Source organism: Stegastes partitus, unplaced genomic scaffold (genome assembly GCF_000690725.1).
Source record: "Stegastes partitus isolate 25-593 unplaced genomic scaffold, Stegastes_partitus-1.0.2 Scaffold544, whole genome shotgun sequence".
NCBI classification, from domain to species: Eukaryota; Metazoa; Chordata; class Actinopteri; family Pomacentridae; genus Stegastes; species Stegastes partitus.
The window spans coordinates 52605-76400 of NW_007578275.1; the positions used below are offsets into that span (position 1 = coordinate 52605).

General features: G+C 40.3%; 2 protein-coding genes across 5 annotated transcripts in view; one reads left to right on the plus strand and one right to left on the minus strand.

Annotated features, from left to right (window-relative positions):
- The window catches only part of dock7 (dedicator of cytokinesis 7), a 56756-nt gene extending 33690 nt beyond the window's left edge, over positions 1-23066 (minus strand). For all 4 annotated transcript variants that reach the window (XM_008288157.1, XM_008288156.1, XM_008288159.1 and 1 more), the window contains exons 1-14: positions 22946-23066; positions 19474-19573; positions 17820-17995; positions 15923-15991; positions 15673-15802; positions 15144-15356; positions 14882-14967; positions 14715-14781; positions 13684-13833; positions 13028-13108; positions 12603-12765; positions 11636-11778; positions 11394-11487; positions 11112-11274 (exon numbers count right to left, since the gene is read on the minus strand). In XM_008288157.1, the coding sequence (XP_008286379.1) occupies positions 11112-11274; positions 11394-11487; positions 11636-11778; positions 12603-12765; positions 13028-13108; positions 13684-13833; positions 14715-14781; positions 14882-14967; positions 15144-15356; positions 15673-15802; positions 15923-15991; positions 17820-17995; positions 19474-19573; positions 22946-22983 (1673 nt within the window). In that variant the 5' untranslated portion in view covers positions 22984-23066. The remainder of the gene's footprint in view (positions 1-11111; positions 11275-11393; positions 11488-11635; positions 11779-12602; positions 12766-13027; positions 13109-13683; positions 13834-14714; positions 14782-14881; positions 14968-15143; positions 15357-15672; positions 15803-15922; positions 15992-17819; positions 17996-19473; positions 19574-22945) is intronic.
- On the plus strand, positions 4617-9920 carry angptl3 (angiopoietin-like 3). The gene is made up of 7 exons (XM_008288155.1): positions 4617-5250; positions 5896-6006; positions 6164-6275; positions 6386-6499; positions 6785-6880; positions 7776-8048; positions 8259-9920. Exons 1-7 carry the CDS (start codon positions 4720-4722, stop codon positions 8441-8443), a joined length of 1422 nt encoding a protein of 473 aa, XP_008286377.1. The 5' UTR covers positions 4617-4719; the 3' UTR covers positions 8444-9920.
- Positions 23067-23796: the final 730 nt, after the last annotated feature.

The window sequence follows — 23796 nt, forward strand, 5'->3', positions numbered from 1 at the left end:
GCCTTGCCTTAATTGACATTGTCAGTTGTTGTGTGGTACCAAAAGATACAAAGTGAATCTGGAGCTTCTGAGGCAACTAATGGTCTGGGACTCCTGAAAAACGTTTCTTTGTTCAACTGGTCATCCAGCTGTGCATGAAAGGAAAAAATGTGGTCCTAATCACACCAACCATTTTTTGATAATTGCAGGATAAAGGTCTCTACAAGGTGTAGCACCAATGTGACAAAACTATCAGAGCCACGGTCATCCTGTAAGCAACCACTGGATGAAAAAAAATCTAATTATATTGCACATCTGCAAACTTTCTCCAAGAATAAACAATATGGTGGCTGTCTGCTGATTCCGCTTCAGTTAAAAAATACAAAGCTGTGGTATTTCATAGTCCTGGTCATTGTTGCTAGCAGAGGCAATGGCACTACACTGTCAAAAACACGGCTTACAACACTGCTGGGAAGGGGGAAGAGGAGGCTGTAAAGTAACCTGGGATCAGCTGACAAACCACAATGACGTAGTCGATTCTGTAGGGGGTGGCCCACAGAGACCACAGCTGGAACCACAACTGACATGGAAGCGTGGGAATCTTTGTTTGATCATTAGAATTGTACATATTCCCTTTATAAGTTAACCTCCATCTAGCATGTACTAACAGTCGTTTGGCTGCTTTGAAGTGGGTTATTGAACTTGAACTGAAATAGACCCAAAGATGAGTTTACCGTGGCAAACCTAAAATGCCCATATAAGCACAAAGAGAAGTGCTGCTGATTGGTCAGGTCATCTCATCATATTTAACTCTGGTTAATCAATACACATGCGAAGGCAAACTTTACACTGCAAACTCTGCAGCACTTTGTTAAACTTGTAGATGGCACCTCTGCACTTTCACTACTTTGAGCTACATAGGGGGAAAATGCCACTGTTTACTAACTCTAAATGAAGACGTTTACTCTCTGGGACAGGCGACAAAGTAATTCACTGATTTTGGGAAAGTTTCAAAGGTTGAAATAGTGATGAAAAGTGTGTGTGACTTCCAATGAAAACTGCCTATGGCTACAGGAAAAAAAAAATTAAAAAGCTCATTACAAAGCCAAAGAAAAGAGAAAGTATTAAAAAGTTTTCTCACGCTTTACTTAATTTACAGTTCAACTTGCTGTGATTTATTCTTCAAGAATCCTGTCAACAAGCCAAATTTTATGAACGGTTAATTTTACATATTTCATCCTGTACAAATGAAACGGATCTGCACACAAGATCCATCAATGTAGAGGCTGTATGTTTATTTTACAGTCTTAAATGCCAGATGATAGTGATCTAGCACCCCTGGATTACACTCCACCAGGCCCAGACATTAATCTCTATAGACAGCTCTGTCTCTAGTTTACACAGATTTTTCACATTTTCCTCAAAATCAATATGGTGACAAAATTGTTTCAGACTTTTTAAGTTTAAATTTGAGAGTTTTTGTGGGGAAAGGTGAACGATGTAAATACAAATAGTTTAGAAAGCATTTCTAAAGACATTTTAATCACTATTAGTACAATGCCGCATAGAGCCTTTTATAAGCTTGCACAAATGAACAGAAAATTTGTCCCAAAAAAAATCTTTTAATAATTCTGTTTAAATGCATTAAAATGTAAACATTTTCCTCTCAACAACAAATTTGTCATCCCAGTGACTAATGGCGGAGTCAACTATGTACAGGCAGGTGAAGAATGAAAGGAAAAACATGAGCCCTTGACCCCTGTTGTGAGTGAATGTGGTGGCTGTGTTGTGCTGTGAGGGCATTTTGCAGTCATGGCTTGGGTCCACTTGTCCCCATAGAGGGAAGGGTTACTGCAAATCAACAGAGTTGTTGTAGGTGATCACCTTCATCCGATGATGAAACATCTCTGTCCTGATAGGAGGGATCTCTTCCAGGATAACAATGCCAACATCTATAGGGCATGGGGGATCACTGAATGATTTGATGAGTACAAAAATGATATGAATCATATGCTATGAGCTTCAGTCACCACATCTCTAACCAATTAAACACCTACACTGACATGTTTGCCCGCAGTCTCCACCACCATTATCAAAACACAAAATTTGGTAATATCTTTTGGAAGAATTATCCGCCATACTCTCACCCACAGGCAATATAAGAGGAGGGTAATGCATAGAATTACATTTTTTAGAAAACATCACACAATAACTCAGAAGTTGCTAATCTACTCCCAAAAAACAAACACTGCAGAGGACATGACATCGTTCAAACTGACTGCTGAGGGAATTCAGTGGCATGTTTATAACTTGTTCAGTAAAAATTCCACTGAAAAACTGAACTTGGGCACAAACATGGGTAGATCATGTCAGCCCCAGAAAGAAAGGCTCCAGCAGGTTAGGTTCAAACTCTCCAGCCTCCTGCTGCTAAGCCACAGCGCTAACCACTGTGCTGGAATAAAGGACAGTGAATAATGTTACCAGCTTTATGCTGATGAAGCAAATTCCTGACACACATACTCAGTTCACGGGCAATTCTTCTTTTCCATACCACCCTTGCTTTCTGTTATGTTCGTATAAAAAACAAAAAAAAAGCTGCATTACTGACAGCTCAAGTTGGAACCACAAATTACCAGAGCGAGCTCATTAAGACGACTATGTGGTATTTTAAAGTACACTGTAACAGTCGAGGTGCTAAAATTTTAAGCCAAAGCCAAGTATTCTGGTATTTTCTGCTATGTGCAGGCTGGGACCTCTGCTCTGTTGTTGCCACTTTTGTTCAACGACACTGTTGCATGGCGACCAGAATAATAGCAAAGGACTTAACATCGCAAGTCAGAGGAAGACATGAATAGGATACAGAGGAAAACCGACGCAACGAGGGAAAACAGAGACATCCAGACAACTGACACTGATGGAGACTGGGATGCTTAAGCCGAATCTCCTTCTATCATCAAGCTAAGACAAGCTAACAGCCCTGCTGAGGAATTGAGGGGGCTTCTGTGTGTGACAGCGAGTTTCACAAAGACATGGCTCCAGGAAGTATTCCAGATCTCTTAGTTAGCACTGATGTCTTTCAGACAATTTGAAGAAGCAGAACGAGTAGTAAGAACAGAGCCAGACGGCTTGTTGCTTTTATTAATAAATGGTGCTGCCCTGGTCACACTACAATGAAGAAACATTTCTGCAGCCCAAGTACTGAATTGCTCGCTGTGAAGTTAAGTCTATACTACATACCTCGGGAGTATTTGCATTTCATCTTGGTTGTTGTTTATTTTCCTCCCTTCACTAACACAGCGACCATGTGTTACATCATCCAGTCTGTTGAGACTCAAATACTCTAGTCAATGCATGCCAATGCTTTCTTTTATTTGTAAAATTCTGTAATTTTCTCATATTTAAGGACTTGTTAAAAAACAAATCAAATTCCTTGTAACAGTTCCTCTTAAATGTATTCTAATACTCTATGTACTCTATTGTGTGTGACACTGTGGATGCTTTTATAATGATGTCACAACCTTGTGATTGATTATCTGACCCAAGAAATTTCTCCTCTTTTGACAAGTGAAACAGCAAACATATATTTTACTAACTCAAACTCTTTATTAGTCAAACCAACAAATTAACCACAAAAAAAACACTAATTCACAGAAATGCTAAAAAAGCAAAAGGGGGAAATAAAATAAATTTATAGACAAGAAACAAATTCAAGCAGAACATGCATTAAGCTATATGCCTTATTCCAGAAATGCAGAACCATGTCAAGTGCCAAAAACTATAATATTTATATTACAATTAAATACTACACCCAGTCATTTCACTGATTAGCCCCCCTCTCTCTCTGGTTAAAGGTCAGCATATTTTACCTACATTGCAAGTCTGCGTGAAACAACTTACTAAGAATTTCCCATAAAGACATTTTCTTTTACGACAGAACTCACTGCATAGGAATTCAGCTGCAAGCTAATCAGTAAACTATATATTCCCTATTTCATGTATGGTGGCATTAAAATATATCACACAAGGCATGACAAACCTGAAAAAAATTGACAAGACTGAGCAATAAAACCGTGATGATGAGTACACACTGTCCAAACTCTCCAACATCATTCATGCCCAGAAGCTCAACCCTGGCACAGATGACAGGCCCACTCCCCTCCCCACACAAAAGGAGAGCCTGGTGCTAGGCTGATTCAGCAGGATGCTAAATCAAACCCAGGAGCATTAATTACACACAGCATTATCAATCAGAGCAAAGTGTGTGCAGGGTTATAAGGTTTGAGATTGATCAGACTGACGATCCATCAAAAACAGCGATGGCCATTGTTGGCTTTCTGCTGATCAGCTAAAGTGCTGCACCACAGATGGAGAGCAGTGTAGGGTAGGGTGTGGTATGGAGAGGGGATTGGGGTTAAATGGTTAGTAGAGAAGGGGGGGGGGGTATATATGTCATTTGCTCACTGCTGTGATTTGTTTGTTCGGGAGAGGGAGGGCTCGGGAGGGATTTAGGAGGAGGTGGGGTACAAAGCTAAAAACAGTAGGGTTTAATGATCAGCTAATCCCCCCTCCTCTACTGAGAGGGCAGTATATAACACAAGGCAGCCTGCTGCTCTCACATCATTTTAACAGCAAGGAAGTCTAGCTTATAGGCAGAGGGAGAGAACAGAGTGTTGAGAAGTGGGGGAAAGCTAGAGCACTATTAGGAAATATTTCACAAGTCAGGATTGGAAGAGAAAAAACATGATGAAGCTGTTTTGCCTGTTGCTGGTGCTCGTCAGTTCCACTGCTGCCGCACATCTGGAAACCTCAGGTAGAGACGAGTACCCCACCCTGCCTTCGCACGTCTTCATCACAGCACCGAGTCCAACCGAGGCAAAGTCTCGCTTTGCCATGCTGGATGATGTTCGCCTTCTAGCAAACGGCCTCCTCCAGCTCGGACAGAGTTTACGGGAGTTTGTCCACAAGACCAAGGCCCAAATCAATGACATCTTCCAAAAGCTGAACATTTTCGACCGCTCTTTCTACCAGCTCTCAGTGGTCACCTCGGAGATCAAGGAGGAGGAGGAAGAGCTCAAGAAGACCACCAATTTCTTAAAAGCCAACAATGAGGAGATCAGGAACCTGTCGCTGGAAATCAACTCTAAGATCAACAACATTCTGCAGGAGCGTACACTGCTGCAGAGCAAGGTGGGGAGCCTTGAGGAGAGGCTGAAGGGAATATCGCAGAACATGGTCCCTGCTGACCAGCTTAGTGAAATCACAACTCTTAAGGTGAGAAGCTACTGAAGCTACAACTTTCTTATTTAAATTTAAGCACATCAGCAAGTTGGAGATCTGTCCATTAAAAGAAGTGAATGGAGAGAAGGCAAGCTTTTAGTGCACCAAAAGTTTTTTTCTGAAATTGGTTGAATACTTGAAATATATCTCAACTAACTTTGTTCATATCAACCAACATGCCACTTAAAATACTGCTGCAGAAAATGGCAACAGGTCCAAGATAAGCCTATGTGGTAGCATCCATCTTCATTTAAGCGTGATCTATTGCAGTACTATATTTATGATTATTGATTAACAATGAATCCTGAACTACATGTTGCATTATTGATTCCAACTCCACTTACATGTTGTCTAAATACAGTACAGGCAATAGAACTCTGCAACTGTTTACTGCCAGATAGAAAGCAACTTAACTCACTGCAAAATATTTTTTGTGTTAATTGTTTGGTACAAATAACAAGTCAATTTCATCATTATGCTGCTAAAATCAATAGTTCCACTCACTACAGAAAAACACTACAAAAAAAAAAAGTACTATTCACAGGACTAAAAAGCTGCTCTCCTTAAACAACACTGTAAAGTCCAACACATGCACACGTATAATGGATGAATAATGTTTTTATCTCTGTATTTTTCCAGGATGTGATTGAAGCGCAAGAGAAAACGATCACCAATCTTCTCCAGGCTGTGAAGGAGCAGCATGATCAGCTTGACCACCAGAAAAACAAGATCAAAAACCTAGAGGAAAAGGTAGTTGTACAAGAGTTCACTATATTTCATCACCTGTGAGAATTTGATCAGGTACTTTGAATTATCTATTCAAATTCTGCTTTAGGAAAGCGGCAAGTGGGATTTCTTTTTCTAGGGTTTAAAACATTATCTAACATCAATTTGCATTCCCTTGCAGCTCAGCTTCGACAGTTTTCAAGATACAGTTGATAAGCCGATGGATCCAGACCATGCGGCGCCGGACATGTTTGAATATTTGACGGGAAACTCAACTGGTCTGGACACAAGTGGTAATGACGTAAAACACAATCAAAATGTTTTAGTAAATACGTAACATCTTGAAATAAAAGGATATTGCAATTTGCGCGCATTCAGTTTAATTTTGTTTACTGTGTTTCAGACTTGGCTATGGACTGCAGTGAGCTGTTCAACAAAGGAGAGGCAAACAGCGGAATCTATGTTATCAAACCAAACCAATCAGAGCCATTCAATGTTTACTGCGAAATGGGATCAGGTGAGTGAGACTTCAGTAATCTCAGCGAGAGCACCAGAAACACCATTTCTGTATTCAGAGGCACTGACATTTATAGGATAAATTACTGGCATTTGCACACATCTCCAATCAACAGGCAGGGAGCAATAAACAAAAGGTTATCAAGCTAGATAGGAGGAGGAAGGAGTTATCCGCGAGGGCAGACAATAGGGTGGATATCCTATTGACATTATCGATGATAAGTAGTCTTTCTTATCTTTGAGCAAACTTTTGTGTGCTTAGAAATCTTTCTCATTTCCTCTACAGATGGGGGCTCAACTGTGATCCAGCGCAGAGTTGACGGTTCAGTGGATTTTGACCAGACGTGGGAAAAGTATGAAAAAGGTTTTGGAGATCTGGAAAGTGAGTACACTCAACTTTGTATAAAGTAAATGCTATTTTTTTTTATTTTAAGTTTTAAAAACAACATACTGTTTGAACTTGACGCTAAAGAGTTTCATTTAAAAGAAATATTGGTGCCTGGAGAAAAAAAAAAAAAGGAATACATTTACATTTATACGGTCTGCTAGTTTTTGTACGACCAAAAGACCAAAACCCAAAGATATTACATTAACCAGGCAAGCAGTAAATCTCCACATTTTAGAAGCTGGAACTGGGAAAATCTTTGCATTTTTAATTGAAAAATGCCATAAACGATTAACTTACTATCCAAATGGTTGTCAGTTATTTTTCTAGCAATTAACCAATTGATTTTGTGATACAAGCATTGTACAGTTTGTCCTAACTACTGCATTAGCCTGCAAATACGTTTTTTAGTAGTGCGGGGGGGCATTTATAAGTGCTCCCTATAGTCATGGTCACGGGAAACAGGGATCGTTAAATATCAGCCCTGAACTGACAAAGTGCCTTCCTGTATTGTCTGAGCACACAGCCAGTTTGGCAGCTTTCCCTGCAGCACTTGAAACACTCAGACGGGCGTTCATTGGTCCAGGCACGCTGCACTTCAAAGAAATGGCAGCTATGAATTTTAGTTGCAACATTCTTTCACAACTACATGTCTAATGGTTATACCCTACATGATAATGCCTTTTCTAATTAAATACACATGACTCAAAGCCTATTGGAGATGAACAAGAAATTGATTAAGTCTTGGAAGGAAGAAAAAAAAGATGCATGCAACTGAAATGTTTGTGAGATTACCTACTGACAGACAAAGAGACATGTACCTATGAATAGAGTTTCTTTTATGTATGAAATGTCTACACAAGTTAATTGGATTGATTAATGTGTCATGCAGAGGACTACTGGCTGGGCCTGAAGAAGATTCACAGCTTTACACAGCAGGGAGTTTACATCCTGCGTGTTGATCTGGAGGACTGGAAGGAGGAGAAGCACTGGGCTGAGTATTGCTTCTCACTGGAAGGCCCCTCCAAGGACTATGCCCTTCATGTCAGCCACCTCTCAAGTGACCTGCCGGATGCCATGGCCAACAGCACCGGCATGAGATTCTCCACAAGAGACAGAAATAATGACAACCACCGAAATTCCAACTGCGCTCGCAGTTACACAGGTACAGAGTTTTACAAGCTGATTCAGCACAAAGTGCAGCTTAATGGCCTGTATCCCCATCACAGCAATAAACAAAACAATGAGCCGCATTGCAGGCATTTTTGTAATTTTTTAAACAACGGTTGTGTAAAACATTCAGAGGACAAAATCATTAAGATAAGGCCAATTTGTGTTGATGTAACTTGTGTTTCCTGTCCTGACCCTTTGGCAGGTGGCTGGTGGTTCAACGCCTGCGGGGAAACAAACCTTAATGGAAGGTACTTCTGGTTGAGGGCAAAGGGACGCTCTGTGAGGAGGAAGGGCATTCACTGGAAGCCTGGCACAGGGTCCTCATATTCCCTCAAGATGACCAAAATCACCATACGACCAGCTCTGACTGCTGATTGCCCCAACTAAGCAGCCCACAGTTTCTCACACAATACTACTGGCATTTCCCACATATGATAGTATATCTAATGTTCAGCCAGAAAGTTCCATAGTAGGGGAAAGTGGCTTTCCATATACACAAGTTATCTGCAGTATTCAGCTGACTGCTTCACAACACCATTTTGTCAGAAACTAGTACTGATCAACAGAAAGCCGGTCAAAAATGTCAGAAGTCAGATTATGCTGAACTGTCAAAATGATGCAACCATGACCTGTAGGCTGTTAACCTATTGGGTCTGATCCAGCAAGGACAGTAGAGCTGCCATTATGCAACATGTGCAACCACTTGCAAAATAGACATATTGATCCACATCAGCGACCCAATTCAGTGCTGGCTGTAAAATGCCACAGTGTTGCAGTAGGATCAAAAACTATGAAGAAACTACAATTCTAAAAATGACATGCTTAAGTATCTTTTAGGTAAACTTACATGTATTTGACTGCTTGTATGTAAAGTCTATTTTATCTTAGCAATGTGATGCTGTACTGCATGTCCCCAGGAGCTACAGACACAAATACCAACAGGTTATTACACAAAGCAAGTACATTATGTAAGTCAGCCGCATCTCCAGTATTTGAAAAAGTGCCCATGCTGGTGATTTTTTTCTAGTGAAGACTTCTTCTTGTTCAGTTACATGAAAAAAAAAAGAATCTACAAAGTGGGTACAATGTCAGCTACCAAACTCAGTACGAAATATTGTATATTGTTTTATATGAACATACCATATTTTCTCAAATAGTTACCGCAGCCTTTTGTTCCTCAACTGCAGAAGGTCAAAGGACGTTATCTGAAGCAACCTTGGATTAGAGGCAGAAGTTTGATTCTAATTCTTCAGTTTGATAAGTATAGTTAGTTTAGCATTATAGTTAGTTGTTTATTAAAATGACCACATTACACTGCTAATACAAACTTAAAACCACGTGTAATTGTTTCAAATTAAAAGCCACCTTTCAGTGAACGGAAACCCTTCATTCTTAACGGGGCTTTTATCACATATAAAATAACAGCCAGAAGGTATTCAAGGACAACAAAGCAACGCTTTTTTTTTTTCACCCCACCTGTAGCTAGATGCCAGTTGTTACGTGTTCAACTACGTCCACAGCCATTATCCAAGACCAGACTTTTAAATTGACTACCGTCATTATTTGAGGAAATATGGTACAAAGCTGATTACGTTTTTCTGTCTGTTTTATGTTTTTTTTATTCTGTAAAGTATTTAAACCATGTTCATGCTATTATATGATTATGCTGTTACTGTCAAAAGAACATAATTTCTGTGTATTTCCTCTGTTATTGAGTCATATTGACTCCTGTCCATTATTACAACATAACTAACTGTACTGTAAATGTGCCTCATACTAACACCTGTCACCCTGACAAGTAGCTATGTTCGCTAACTAATCATATTTATGAAAACTAAATAAATAAATAAATCTGTCCAAATAACTATCTAACATAACCACATTTTTCTTTTTATTTGTAGTGAAGTGTTTAGGTACATTGAAAGAAACAAAGCAAAGGTTCGTGTTCACATGCTTCTTTTGATAGAACACAAAGTTGTAGCCGTGTCAGCAGACTATGCTTCAAATATCAATGTTGGTGCAAAGTACCGACCAATTCTAGAACGTGGATGCCTCACACATGTCTTCGACCAGGTAGCGCAAAAGATCTCAACAATCACCACAGCATTAAAGCAGACATCCAAAATTAGTGTTACCACTTCAGTAGCCAATCAAATGTGAAAAATGGTCACAAGCTCACCTTCTTATCCTGAGTTATGTCATTGAATATTTGCCAGAAAAAGGTTTTTGCAGAATATTTTGACACCACACTGAAGTATACCTGTGACCTCTTGGATATAAAAAGTCATCCCATTTGTGTAAAAGTTTGTAAGTGTACAAATTCTGGAGTTACAACCAAAAACGGGTTTTGTGAGGCCATCCAACTTGAACTTTGTCCATTTAAAAACAAATCAGTTCGTTCTTAAGTCTGAGTGGACATTTCTGTAAAATTTGAAAATATTCTCTCAGGGTGAATGGGTCAGGCGCACTGACAACCAAAAAACTGAATGGCTTGTGTTGGATAAGGAGGTCTGGAACCTGGTTACTTGCAGACAAACAAGGCCTGTGGTAGTGAGACCCTGTCAGGTGCCAGTTATGTCTGGTAGTAACCTATCTCTCTCAGTGACCTTGACAAAAATAGCCGTTGTTCAGGTGGAATACGTGCACTAAGTACACACATCATGTCTGCCACTGTAAGCAGGTCATGTCTGCCTGTGTATTCAGTTTACTGGCAGACACTGTGTCCACTATCAGACACAAGGTGAACATTAACCAACCACAATGTCAGTCATCACTGAACAAAGCCCAATCTGACACACACTGGTTTTTAAAGGCATGATTTTTGGATTAAAGGCTTCTCCTAACTGATGGTATAATCACCCATTAACCAACTCACTTTCAAAAAAGCAGCCAAGTAAGAACACTTTAACTGAAATATAGCATTTTTGATGATCATAGTCCATGTGTAAGCATGAAACCCTTATTATTCTTGAAAGGTAAAATAGAGTGAAAGCAAATTATTATACTCTCCAGGCTAAACTGATTAAAGTGAGAAAAGACAGAAGTTGTCCTGTACCTGTATGTAGTGTTTGGCACATATACATCCCGAGCAGGGAACTCCAGGATCTCCCTGGTAGGCCGCACCCTGCTGTCTGGGTAAGGTTTAACCTGCTGGAGGTCAGGGGTCAAGCAATAGTGGGGGTTCTCTGGAGCTGGAGAAATGTCCAACTTCAACTGGGCTGTGGCAGACAGTCACAGAGGAAAAAGAAAACGTCAATATAAAGTGGTCCATTTCTTTAAATTTTACATCAAGATAATCAAAGAAACAAAAAGGCATCAATTCCAGTGTTTTCTGTACCTGTGATGGGTCTGAGTCTCCTCAACACTGACGAGGGCCTTCTCATATCAGCTAGGAACTTATACAAATCCTCATCACTCAGCCGGTCCCCCTCCTAATAAATGTGGAGTACAAAAAAAAACAAAGAAAAAATTACAAATAGAAAATATGCATTTCACTATGTGCATAAATTACGTGAACTTCAAACATATAGTACATTTGGGCGTGTACTATACTGTATGTACAGGTAAAGGTGCACAGACCTGTTTAAAGAAGTTGGTGATGGTAAGTGTTGCAGGCCTGAAACCTGTCAGACTACATGATTCATCTCCACTGGTTGTCCTTTCCAGAGAACGCCTTCCCATGATGCTCGAGTTCCTCCGTTCTGACCATGAGCCTTTTCTCTCTGTGCGCAGACAAAATGACAAAATCTTAAAAACCTTTCTAGAACTCTGGTTCCCCCAAGATTTTTCAATATGAATCCATTTTTGTCCTTTGCGACCCAGAGGATATTTTTCTCTAATCTGCATAAACATTTTTTCTAATCTGCCTAGTAACAGACGGCAGCATCCACAGTCTGCATCAAAGATACCTTGTGAGGTCAAAGGTTAGACAAACATCAAGGGTCAAACTCAAAATAACACACAAGGATCAATATGGCTGGATACATTGTTTGGATGTTTTTGCTCTCTGTTTGAATTTGCTTTCCTTACTATTTGTCATGGGAACGTGTTTTTAGATAAAGAATGTTAAGTGTGGCAATGTATTGACATGTCCATGAGCCCCATGCGTGACTGCCGGGTCTTTTATGGTCTACGTCCCCAGATAACTATAAGTGACATTGAGATTGCAAGCAGCCATAAAAAGCAAATAAATATTGTTTTTTAAACAATGTACAAGGAAATGGGTAGTAGGTGTATAGACAGCCTTGGATCCCACAAGAAGCCGATGACAGGAATTTAACATCAGCAAATTCTGTTGGTAATGTGAAGGACAAGTGCCTTCATTCGACACATACTTGGAGTCATATTCACATCCGCAAATGAATAAATTGATTCCCATCCGTCTATTTTTTGTGTGTAAACTCTCAAAAAAGTGTCCATTACAAAGTAAATATTGATTTTAATGTTTTTTCTCTTCACTGTGACTGGTAAAAACTAGATGCTGTGATACACACTCTACAGTATGTTTAAATTGACAGTCTAAAAGCTAGGGTTAAAAGGGTCAGACCTGAGAGGCTCATCTCCAGCTCTGTATCTCTCTCAAGGCTCCCAGCACTGTTCACAATGTTCATTAGATGGATGGCGGTCCACGCAAACGGCATTCGGTAGCGGCCCAGACGCTGGCAGAACTGCTCCGACTGGCTACGAAGCTTCTCCAGCTTCTCCTTGTTCTATTAAAAAAGGCACGTTAAATGAGTTATCTCTCATGATTTATTAAAAAAGGATAAAAACAGTTCACGAGATCTAGTACTACAAGCTGCAAACTAAGATGTACTTCACTGAAAATTCACTGAAAAATGAGTTTGTACACTGATAGATGCAGTTTTAAAATCAAACATGTGTTTGAGGTCTACATTCATATAGCATCAAGTGTTAGTATTATTATTATCTATTTGATGCAATCATTCAACATCTAATTCACACTGATCATACCTTGGCAGCATCTGACTCTTTGAAGACCATGTAGGGCTCAGCACATTCTCCAATATCACCTTGCTGCAGTACTTTTTCCAGCTGATGATGAAGCACACACAGTTTACAGTAGTTACACAAACACACAGCAATGACAAAGCAGACAAAGGCTGACTGTCCATTAGTTTTCGTAGGAGTATTTAAAATGCTGCATTACATGTTTACTTCTGGATCTTATGTCGGAAAAATGGAGGGTGTCATGTATTTAAGGACCATACTTACAACACCAAATAGTCTTATTGAAATGACAGACTTTCACTGTAATCATTTCTCCTCCACAGATTTGATCGGCCAGTGTTTTTTTTTTTTTTAAAGTCCATTTACAGTGTGCCTTTCAGAGTAAGTCAGCACTACAAATCAAGATCTACACGATGTGTTTTTGCTGCCACTGAGGAAATTCTGACAAGTGAAAACAAGTTGAAAGCATTTCTTGATGTCTTTACTGCAAATACAGAGAGACAGGAGACTGAATCATCTGTTAAGCTACATTAGGTCGTGGTTTATTGGAAGTATTTTGTTTGCCCCCATCACTTTTACAGTCATCTTATAATCATGGTCGTTTATCATTCAAGACAACACATATAGGACAGAGGAAATTATAGCGTAACTGTTTTTACCTTGATGACTAGGAAGACGTCCTGGGAGGGGTAAGTGATGGAGAAAACGGCAGAGCGTGCAAGTGTGGAGATGGCTGCCGTCTGAATGTGCGGACGCAACATTGCTTTCGTCTGCTCGGAATTCAAGTCGAAGAAGAAGTTCTCCGATATCTGAGAGACACATGCAGAAAGACAAACAGGTGATTATAATTTAATCGTGGTAATCGTGAAATGTAATATGAGCACACCATCACAAATATTATCAAACAGAAATGTGTACCGATGCACATCGCCATCATTATAGGTATCAGCCGAAAAATGCTTTAAAATGAAATATTAGAATCGGGAAAAACTGAAAACTCACAGTTAGACTAAAAGCAGCAGTACTGTTTGGAAGATAAATATGGCGTGGTTAGCATTTACATTTGGGTACTATTCTTGGTATGACTGAGTGCTTTATTATTATTTATTATTATTTATTATGTCTGAATGCGTGGATCATCACAATAACAGTCGGCAAAATAATATGTTAATCCCAAAGTGGGAGAAACTTGATGTTTTCTGCAATTAGGTTGAAAAATGATGCGCATATATCGACAAGCTACCAAAATTAGTTGCAAAATAACAGATTTTAATAAAAATCCAATACCTTGGATCACTGAATGCTGAATAATTTTTAATTCAAAGGCTTTGCTATTCTAACCTGATTGAAAAGCAGCATTTAAGTGAGAAATGAACCACCTGTGAAATATTGGAGCTTCTATGCAGGGCGACATATATAAGAGATCTACTTATCAAGATGACTGCTACCCTCTAGTGTTTGTGAGCTAAAGGCGAGCAGACCGAAGCAGCACTAGATGGGCTTGTTCCGATAGATACATAGTTCCAGTGTTTGATTTAACTGCATTCCTAAAAGCATAACAGGCCCACAACATAAAATTTTATCGTCCACTCATCAAATTCGTTTTGGCCTCCCAACAATTTTAATGGTTTCCAGAAGTGACCCAACAACTCAGGGCTGAGGAGGCACTGAAGAAAGCATAACAGCTTACCTTTTTCTTTTCCTTGACATCGTATAAGGCCAAACTAGCAAATATGGGTTCAATTTCGATCTCAAACCTTCAACGGGGAGAGAAAAAGGAGTGGGTCAGCAGAAAGCAGCAGTTAAATAAAAGAGCTACACGGCTTTTATTTCAGAAAAAGGCTGTCCACCACTTACTTCAAGGACAAGCACTTGACGAGTAGCCTCTGGCCGAAGTGTTCTTTAGGTACTTCAGGCACACAGTGGCGCTCAATGGGTTCCTCCTACACATTTAAATAGAAGATCCCATATAGAAGTAATAAAACCACTGACATCATGGGGCCAGTTTTAAAAACAAAGATTGAATTCATTGGCTTATTTGACATAGTAACCCTAAAAATTACAATATTTACACTGACTAGCAGCAAAAGGTTTGGGTTGGAAATGGGGCATACTGCACCTCATCGAGAGCAGGGTGTAGAGCAAAGAGCTCCCGGTGGCGGTTGGCCTTGCGCTGCTCTTCATTGTGCCTATCTATCTCCTCATTGGGGGCGCGGTCGAGGAGGTGAGGGAGGAGGGCGTCAGGGAGGGAATTCTTCAAGTCAAAGATGCTGCATGCCCAGCTGCCCCGTGGAGTGTCATCGATAGACATTGATCGCCGCTTCAAATCATCCTACAAGACAACCAAAATACAGAAATGTGGCTCACAGACAGACCAACTCACACACTATAGCAAAGTTTTAAAGGCATTGAAAGCGATATCTTTATATCACAAATGTGAAACTCTCGAGTGTGGTTCAATAATGAAGACAAATCAATAACAGGCAACTACATACAACTACAGACAATAACAGGAACTACATTTTAGACAAACTGGATAAAGTGACAGAGCTGCTTTGGTCATTTTTCCACCCCCTTGGTAAAGACAACCTATGCACTTCAATACTCCAGCAGTCACATCAGTTTGTTTAAGCTAAAAGATGTAGTACCTGGTCATCCTGGTAGCTACTATTGTCTGGCATCTCATCAGCCTCAAACACTTGTTTGGGTAGGCCTTTCTGGCGCTCCTTCTGTTTGTCCAGAGTGTTGGGGTTAAAGCCCGTACCAAGCTTGTGATATCTAAAGGAGAAAGCAGTCATTTAGGACACTGTCAGTACCTTAGCAAATGCAATGCTCTACATAGAACATACACATTTCACAAGGATAATACAGATTTTGACAGCAAACAAGCAGACTTACTTTCTGTTGACGACAGCCCAGTCTTCTGTGTAGGATCTGACACAGTCTCTGACATGAGGATCGGTGTCCCTGCAGCCAGACAAACTCAGTCAGTCAAACAAGCTTTATTGCCATAGCGGAGTCAGTTTATAATTGCATTAGTAAATGTGGATATAGAAGGCCAGCTACTATACTAATGTCATTTAATCCTTCTGACAGACCACACAGTAAAGTACACTTACACCGATCAGCCTCAACAGTAAAAGCACTGACAAGTTAAGTGAATAACATTGATCTTCCTGCTACAATGCAATGTTCTGCTGGGAAACTTTGGGTCCTGGCATTCATGTTGACGGTACTTTGACACACAACATGGCCTAGCTCTCCCCCACATGGCAATGGCACTCCCCAGCACCAGCGCCCTCCCCCAGCAGGACAACATGCCTCACTACACGACAGAAACTGCTCAGGAATGTCTGGGGGAACATGACCAGAAGTCCAAGGCCTTCACCCAGCTTCCAAGTATCCACAGGAACAAGTCAGATCCACGGAGGCCCCACTCCACAACCCACAAGACCCGAAGGATCTGCTGTTAATGTCCCAGTGCCAAAAATCACAGGACACCCCCAAAGGTCATGTGTCCATGGCTGATGGATCACAGCTGTTTTGGCAACAGTATCAAGCAGATGGCTTTTATAGTGTGGCTGATTGGTGTACAGCATATCTGCCACCTCTTCTGAAATACCAAGAGTCAGAGCTACATTGAATAAAAAGATCAAGAATAAACTGTAATTGCACAGTTTAACCAGACACCTATGATGTAGGTGTTTATTTGCTGCTCTAAATTGACGTGCCACCGTTGAACTGAAGGTAAACACAGTAACAGCTGTGCCTCAGCAAAAAGGCAGGGCGAAAAAAAGAACCACACGAATGCAATTTTAAATGTTTATCATATTTGACTAAATCCGGACGTCCAAATCAACTGACAGTAGGTAGAGGTTCTAAATTAGAACGTAAATACATAATTTTAGCCATGTGCAAGCTGGTGGCCTGAGTATGAGGGACAGCTGCACTGCACAAGCTTCCTGTAAATGTTACCTAAAAACACACATGACAACATGTAGTTACGATGTTTAAGATGAGAAACAAGATCAAAATTAGCTATATGTGTAAATTCACAACTGATAATTTTTAGTTTTGATTACATGTGTCAAAAAATGGACCACCAGAGGGTGCTTTGGCTCCATGTCAACCATTACAATCATACATGCTATCCTCCTGTCTTTTTATACAGAGAAAAAAACTCCTTGTCTGCAGGATCTAATACAAGGCAGCAAGAACGCTGAAAAGATGTGGCTGACAATCTGGAGAGGGAGACTTGGCATGTGACAACATCCTGCCATCAAGTGAATGAACATTGTAGAGTTTGAAAATGAAAATGAAATGTCTAATCAAGTGGTAAATCAAAATACAACAGAATTATGATCACCGTCTAAATGTATTTAATGTTAATCAAAGTGCAGAATCACAACGGAGCATGGTCCCAATACACTGTACAATTAAGGAGAATATGTGGGGCTGTCAGCTTTATTTATACATTTTACTATTTTTGAATCTGGATTGCGTCTGAACCTTAATCTTTTATGATTCATCTGTTTTGTAAATGTTTATTTAGTTTGTTGTCATCTTCCTAACTTATTCTCTAAAATGTACCTAATTTAAATATATATGTATAAATTTAAAGACTTACTAATACAATTTGTAGATGTAGTAAATGGATAGATCCAATAAAACTTTTTTCAATCAGCACTCACTGCTGTAAAATGAGCTCAACACTGTGAGAGCCAATGTGACATGAGACCGTGCTTTTACTCCACACTTGCCACTTGAACCTCTTCCAGCCACAGAGCACCCTTACCCTTCCTCTGGAACAGCTTGTACCACTGTGCGACACTCCCTGGGCGTGTAGATGACCTCTATGTCATCCGGAGGAAACTCAATCAGATCTCTCAGGGGACCGGACTCAACGATGGGAGGGTGAGTGATGAGGTACTCCTCAAAATCCACCGGCTCCACCGCCTCCGTGAGGGGAACCTGGTGGGCGATGAGAAAGAGTGACAGGGAGAGATCAGAGGGACGGGGAAAAGTTAATTAGCTGTGAAGATATACTCAGCTGCACAGTTCTCCTGTCTACACTTATTTTCATTGTACAGAAATGTCTTGGTTAAATCTCAATGTCTCTGCTTTTCAACAAATGCTTTCTGGGGCCCATACAGCCTCAAATGAAAGATTTACGGACTATTAGTCATTCCATTACTTTACACCATGCACAGCAAAAACAGATCTAAACTATGAGGTCATTTCTGTTGTTTCTGTTAAGGGAGCAGTTCTACATCATGGATCATCTTTCATTTCAAATATGAAACTCAATTCTGAGAAAGACGCATCTGTGATTTGGGCAAATGCCTTAAAAATGTCCTCAAGCTAATACAAGCAACCAGATTATCAAGCAGTGGCTAATGGTTTCACTGGACTTAGGCTGCTTCTAAAATGAGGAACCCAGGGGGAATGTGTTTCAGCAGCTCCATTTTATGTGTGAATGTGTGAGTGTGTTTTTGTGTCTGTCCCTCAACTCTCGAGGAATTTGAACACAAATACCTTTCACAGTTTAATTAAAAACCAACTGTAGCCTAATTAAGGAACAAAGGGGGAGTATTTGCTGGTGTTTGGGCTCTGTGCTGTTTAGGGTCAATTGGCAATTCCCCTTCAACAAACATTGTTACTGAGCTACGCATAGGCGACCCTACAAATACAGCAGCAGAGACTGAATGTGGTAAACGGGCCAATCAGCGGTTGTCCCTCAGATAACCACAAAGTCAACAGAAAACGACAGTCGTCTCAAGCTGACATTATGAATGAATATTTAATGATGCATGCTTAAGGTGAAACCCGCATTTTAAACTGATAAATATGCAATATTTAATTTAAACCTACACAACGCATTTCAATTTAAAACTGCAGTCAGACTTTACTAAATCACAGGGGCAAAACCCAGAAATCATACGTCAATGAGCCAAGCATAGCACATTTTGGATTTCAACCAAAAGACATAAAAAGGTATTTGAGAAAGGCAATTCATCATTTCATGTGCTCATATTCGCTGTGCTAACATATGTGACATCGGAATTATATTAAGGCGAATGGGAAGGATCAGCAGTATTGCTACCGTTAAGAGTAGAGACACTGACATTGTAATTTAGGCGGGTTATAATGTTTTACGTTCTGACGGGTAATTATCCCTTCTCTTATCCTTCTACTCGGCTGTCAGAGTTACTGTCCCTATCTAAAGTCTTTGTCCTGCTCATGTGTACATACATATACAAGTATATACAGCCAAGAAATCCGCTTTCTCCAGAAGAACCGACGACGTCTGGTTTCTCTGATCCCCAGATACAGAAAAGAGGGCTCTTGTTTGCATAATGTTTAGTCAACGGAGCAGAGAGCACCAACAAAACTGCAAACTGTTTACATGTAAACACAATCAGTAATCAGTGGTCACTCGGATCACTCACTGTGTTGCTTGTTGTGGTCCCAACGTTGAGGTTTTTGAAGAGCTGTGGGGAGCCCCCATACTGGCCAGCTATCTGCTTCCTAACCTCTGCTGCCACAGTCCTGCAAACAGAGGAGAGACGGATTAAGAGAGAAAAAAAGGAAATACAGTCAAAATCAAACTTGTGCATCGTTATCAGTAACTACAAATTGCAGCGTTAATTGTAATAAACTCACAATGCAATGTTGTCCGTATGTTTTTACCACAAAAAGGATGGTGTCACACTATACAATCGATTTTGCAATGAGTAAAACTAAAATATAGTTTTAATACAAGAAATTCATGTGTAACTAAAGAGGAACATATCAGGCCCAAAATGACAAAATAAAATATGATAGGCGTGTGTCAAACATGTGCAGTGAAAGGAGCATGTTTGTGTCTGTACCAAAGAACACTGCATAATCACAATAACGGTGCCACCTTTTCAACCTTGTCAAACAAGACACACTAGAATATCAAGCACAGTGTTTGTCCCGGTGACTGAAAAGAAGCAGCCACTGCACTGAAAACTAAACATTTCAAAGCCTTTAACCTTTAAGCATGGGTGATATTTAACATTTAGTTCGAATGCAATGCGTGTTTTACATTTTCAGGGAACCTCTGGAATAAAATTGCTGTTGCAATGTGGCTAATATCATGTGAAAGAGTTTTCTCATGATTCCGATGTAAAGCAACACTTGTTTTCCAGCAAAACATACTGCTATTCAACTGAAAGGATTTAAAGATGAGACACATACCCATAAATACAGATGGATGAAATGTTGATTTAATTGCCCTGAGCAACACTTAGAGCGATAGACTGGAATGTTAAATACGAGGCAAACTGACATCGAGGATTATAGTTCTCGCTCTTTGAGGGCTCCCTCTCTCTTTCTGCTCATTGCTTCCCTGTGTCACCTCAGACGGCACTGTACAGTATATTACAGCCAGACGGAAAGGACAGAAACAAATAAAAATCTCTGGACCTCAGTGGTCAGCACAAAGCTCCTGGTGTTCGACCGCTGCTGGAGCCGCACACATACGAAGGTCCTTTAAATCACGGCAACCACCAAACCCACTCAGAGACCTTTGCCTTGAACAAAACAACAACGCAGCAAGTAGCCCAAAGTGACACAAACAAATAACAAATTAGAGTCAAGGAAAAAGGCTACACACAAAAGACTCAAGGTTACGCTACACAGGTAACACAGAGGCTATGAGGATCCATGGATATGATTAACTACGTTTTTTTAATCCCATTTTATCCCCATAAGCAACAAACTATCTATTGTTCTTCTCCCTCTCCATCCTGAAAGCAATATCGCAATGACTAGTTTGAAGATGACTTTAAACTCTTGGCCCTGATTACAGTAATGGAGAGCAAAGATTAGCTGTGAATCAGTTAGGGAGGTCATCACAAATGTCACAACCAAGTCTAGTTCCTGAAAGCCGCGATTGTGTTTATTCATCATAAATATATTGCGCACAAACAGGATACCTAACACAAAGTCTGGCTTATCATTTTAAAGAGGAAAGCTAAAATGAAAATGGCACGATCCAACCTGCCAGCTTAAGATATACACGATAATGTTCTGTGGTAGTGGCCTCTGCAGTGCAGTGCTGTCACCGCTGGAGAAAAGCAGAAACGCTGAACCGACAAACACATTCCACAGTCCTCCCCAACGGCTCTCACCAGACCTTTACTTAGCACTGGTCACTGCACAGAGGAATAACTTGATTAAGCAAATATACTTAGTGGAGATCACTTCAAGATGGTAACAACAACTCCCTGGGACAAAATATAAACTAGCAGCAACTCAGTATTATAGTACAAGCAAACCATTTAACTTAAAGCACACTGTAAACTGCTAGGCAATTTGCCTAAAAAATGTCACAACGGCTAATTAACTTCTGTTACTAAAAGTGAGCATACCTGAACAGGTACAAAAGGGATTTTTTTTCCAGCTGCCAGATGAATAATTTAAGCAAACAGTGCTTTGAATAAGAGTTACTTTTTGACCTTCATTTTCTTCCTTCCACAGAGAAGAAAATGGATTTTTTTCTACTGCCAACTGCCCACAACAGATATAAAATCACAAAGACTCGCACAACCTAATGCAATCTGATACAATAACCAACAATAAAGCTGTTCAGTTTGTTCAGACTGTGTCACTACTTATTGCTACAGTATACTTTGTCATGACAGCTGACAATGTAAGGCATGCGTGATATTACTGTGTATGTTTATCTGCAGGTTTGTTAGTTGACCGTCCAATTAGTCGTCTCTGAAGCATCCAATCAATTTAACCTGCCACAGGGATGTCTAGCCTGCAACAATCAATACAAAATCCCAATAATTAGATGTGGACTTGATTAATGGGAGTTAGATTTTATGCTCTTTCAATCAAGACATAAAAAAGAAAGCTCCCTGCAAGTGCAAAAAGTCATTAACTTTAAAATCTTTAAAATCAAAAGCATAACTCCTCATCATTTTGCTAAATTTTAAAACAATAGATAAATAAGTTTAGTTGGTTTAACTACATTAACCTTTCTATAACTGAAGAGGAAAACACAAAGGAGCATGTGCATGGCCTTTGCAGTTTCTTTCTAAAAGCCTCAGCTCTGACTGATGAACCCACCAGAGGAGTGTACATTATCATATTCCTCTAGTGCAGATGTTCACACAGAGGAAAAAGTGGACCAGCAAGCTGGCAGGCATATACTTGCTCATGAAATACTTGAATGACTTGACTGACTGTATTAAGAGATCAGCAATAACAGTGATTAGACATGGCCATGTTGATCTCTGCGTTATATCCATGTATCTGAACTGGAGCTGTGACTGGGATGATGGTGTTTGACAGCTCGCACAAAGCCCTTTGTTAAAGAGATTACTTGGATCTGTCTGAGGGGCGGGGAGGAGATTACAATATCGCTGTTTGATAGCACTTGAGGGAGGCTTTTGTTTTAAGTAAGACATCAGCTCCTTCCTTTCATTGTGGTCCAGCTTGAAACATTAGCTAACAAAGTTCAGTCACATCTCTGCCAGTGTCAGTAGTACCTAGCAGCCCATCGTTAGCCCTGTAGGCGAGACAGCTAGCTGTCCAAAATTAACGGTTTTCAATTTACAGTAGCCAAGTCTATTCCGGTGCTGTTAATTATCAAAAACCCACCTCCTCCCCGGCCAGGGCGCATTCATTAACACAGCAATATCGCCCCTTTGTTAGCATTGTGTGTAAAAGCCGAGCTAGCGGTGTCGCTGTGTGTCTGGGTGGGTCTGAGCATCTCTGCCGTTCACAGCTAACGAGCGGCTAGCGCGGAGCAGCCAGGCTGTGCTGGCGACTGGGCCTCCTTCACAGGGTTCCCCAGCGGTGGGCTGAGAGCGACCTACATGAAGGCGACCCAGAGCTCCGTGTGCATTTCTAAGACCTCGTTTCCGACTCCCGTCTCTTTACCTGCTGATTTTTTGGGCGAAGGCGCGGCGTTCAGCCATGGCAGTGGCCGCTGATGTGCTTTAGCGAAATTCCCAGGCAGGCAGCAGGCAGACTCCGCTTTCCACTCACTCACTCACTACGGCCACAGGGAAAACGGGAAAACGGGAGAATGGATCATTACCGTAATGACCGTAAAGCTGGGCAAGAGAACACACCCCAACAAAAGTCCCTGCGCACTGTCATGCAATAATACCTTGAGTGTCGAGATTGTGTTCAGTAGGCTTATTTTAACCCTCCTATTACCTTCAGATTTACTGACATCTTTTATCCTTGGGTTCAATCTGACCCCAACAATTTAAACCTCCAGGAAATTGTCATAATAAAATCATTACCCAAGTTTATGTTTGTATAGCCTTTTAAATAAAACTGAAAAAAAATATGTCAATCACTTATTCGGAGGTGTTAAACATTAAATGGGGTCAAACTGACCCCACAGATAATAGGAGGGTTAAACACGGAAGAAGTAAAGACAAAAATACTAAATTCCAAGTAAAAAGTTTGAGCTGAAAATGTCACTTTAAAAAGTATGTATGTTTAATTGAGAATATGTACATAAAATAAAAAATATCCCATCACAGAAAACTGTTCCTTATGACTGTTGTACGTAAAATTATCACATCTGATTATTATTACTGATGCATTCACTTGTTAACTGGCTTTGTGGAGCTAATCTGAAATATTTTTTATTTTTTAAACAGTTAACCAGCTGAATAATTTCTCACTAAATCAACTGATTGGTTTCTCTAAATTCTGAAAATAGAGAGACATATTGTCACAGTCGCAGAGAGTTAAATGGCGCTTCCTCACAGTGC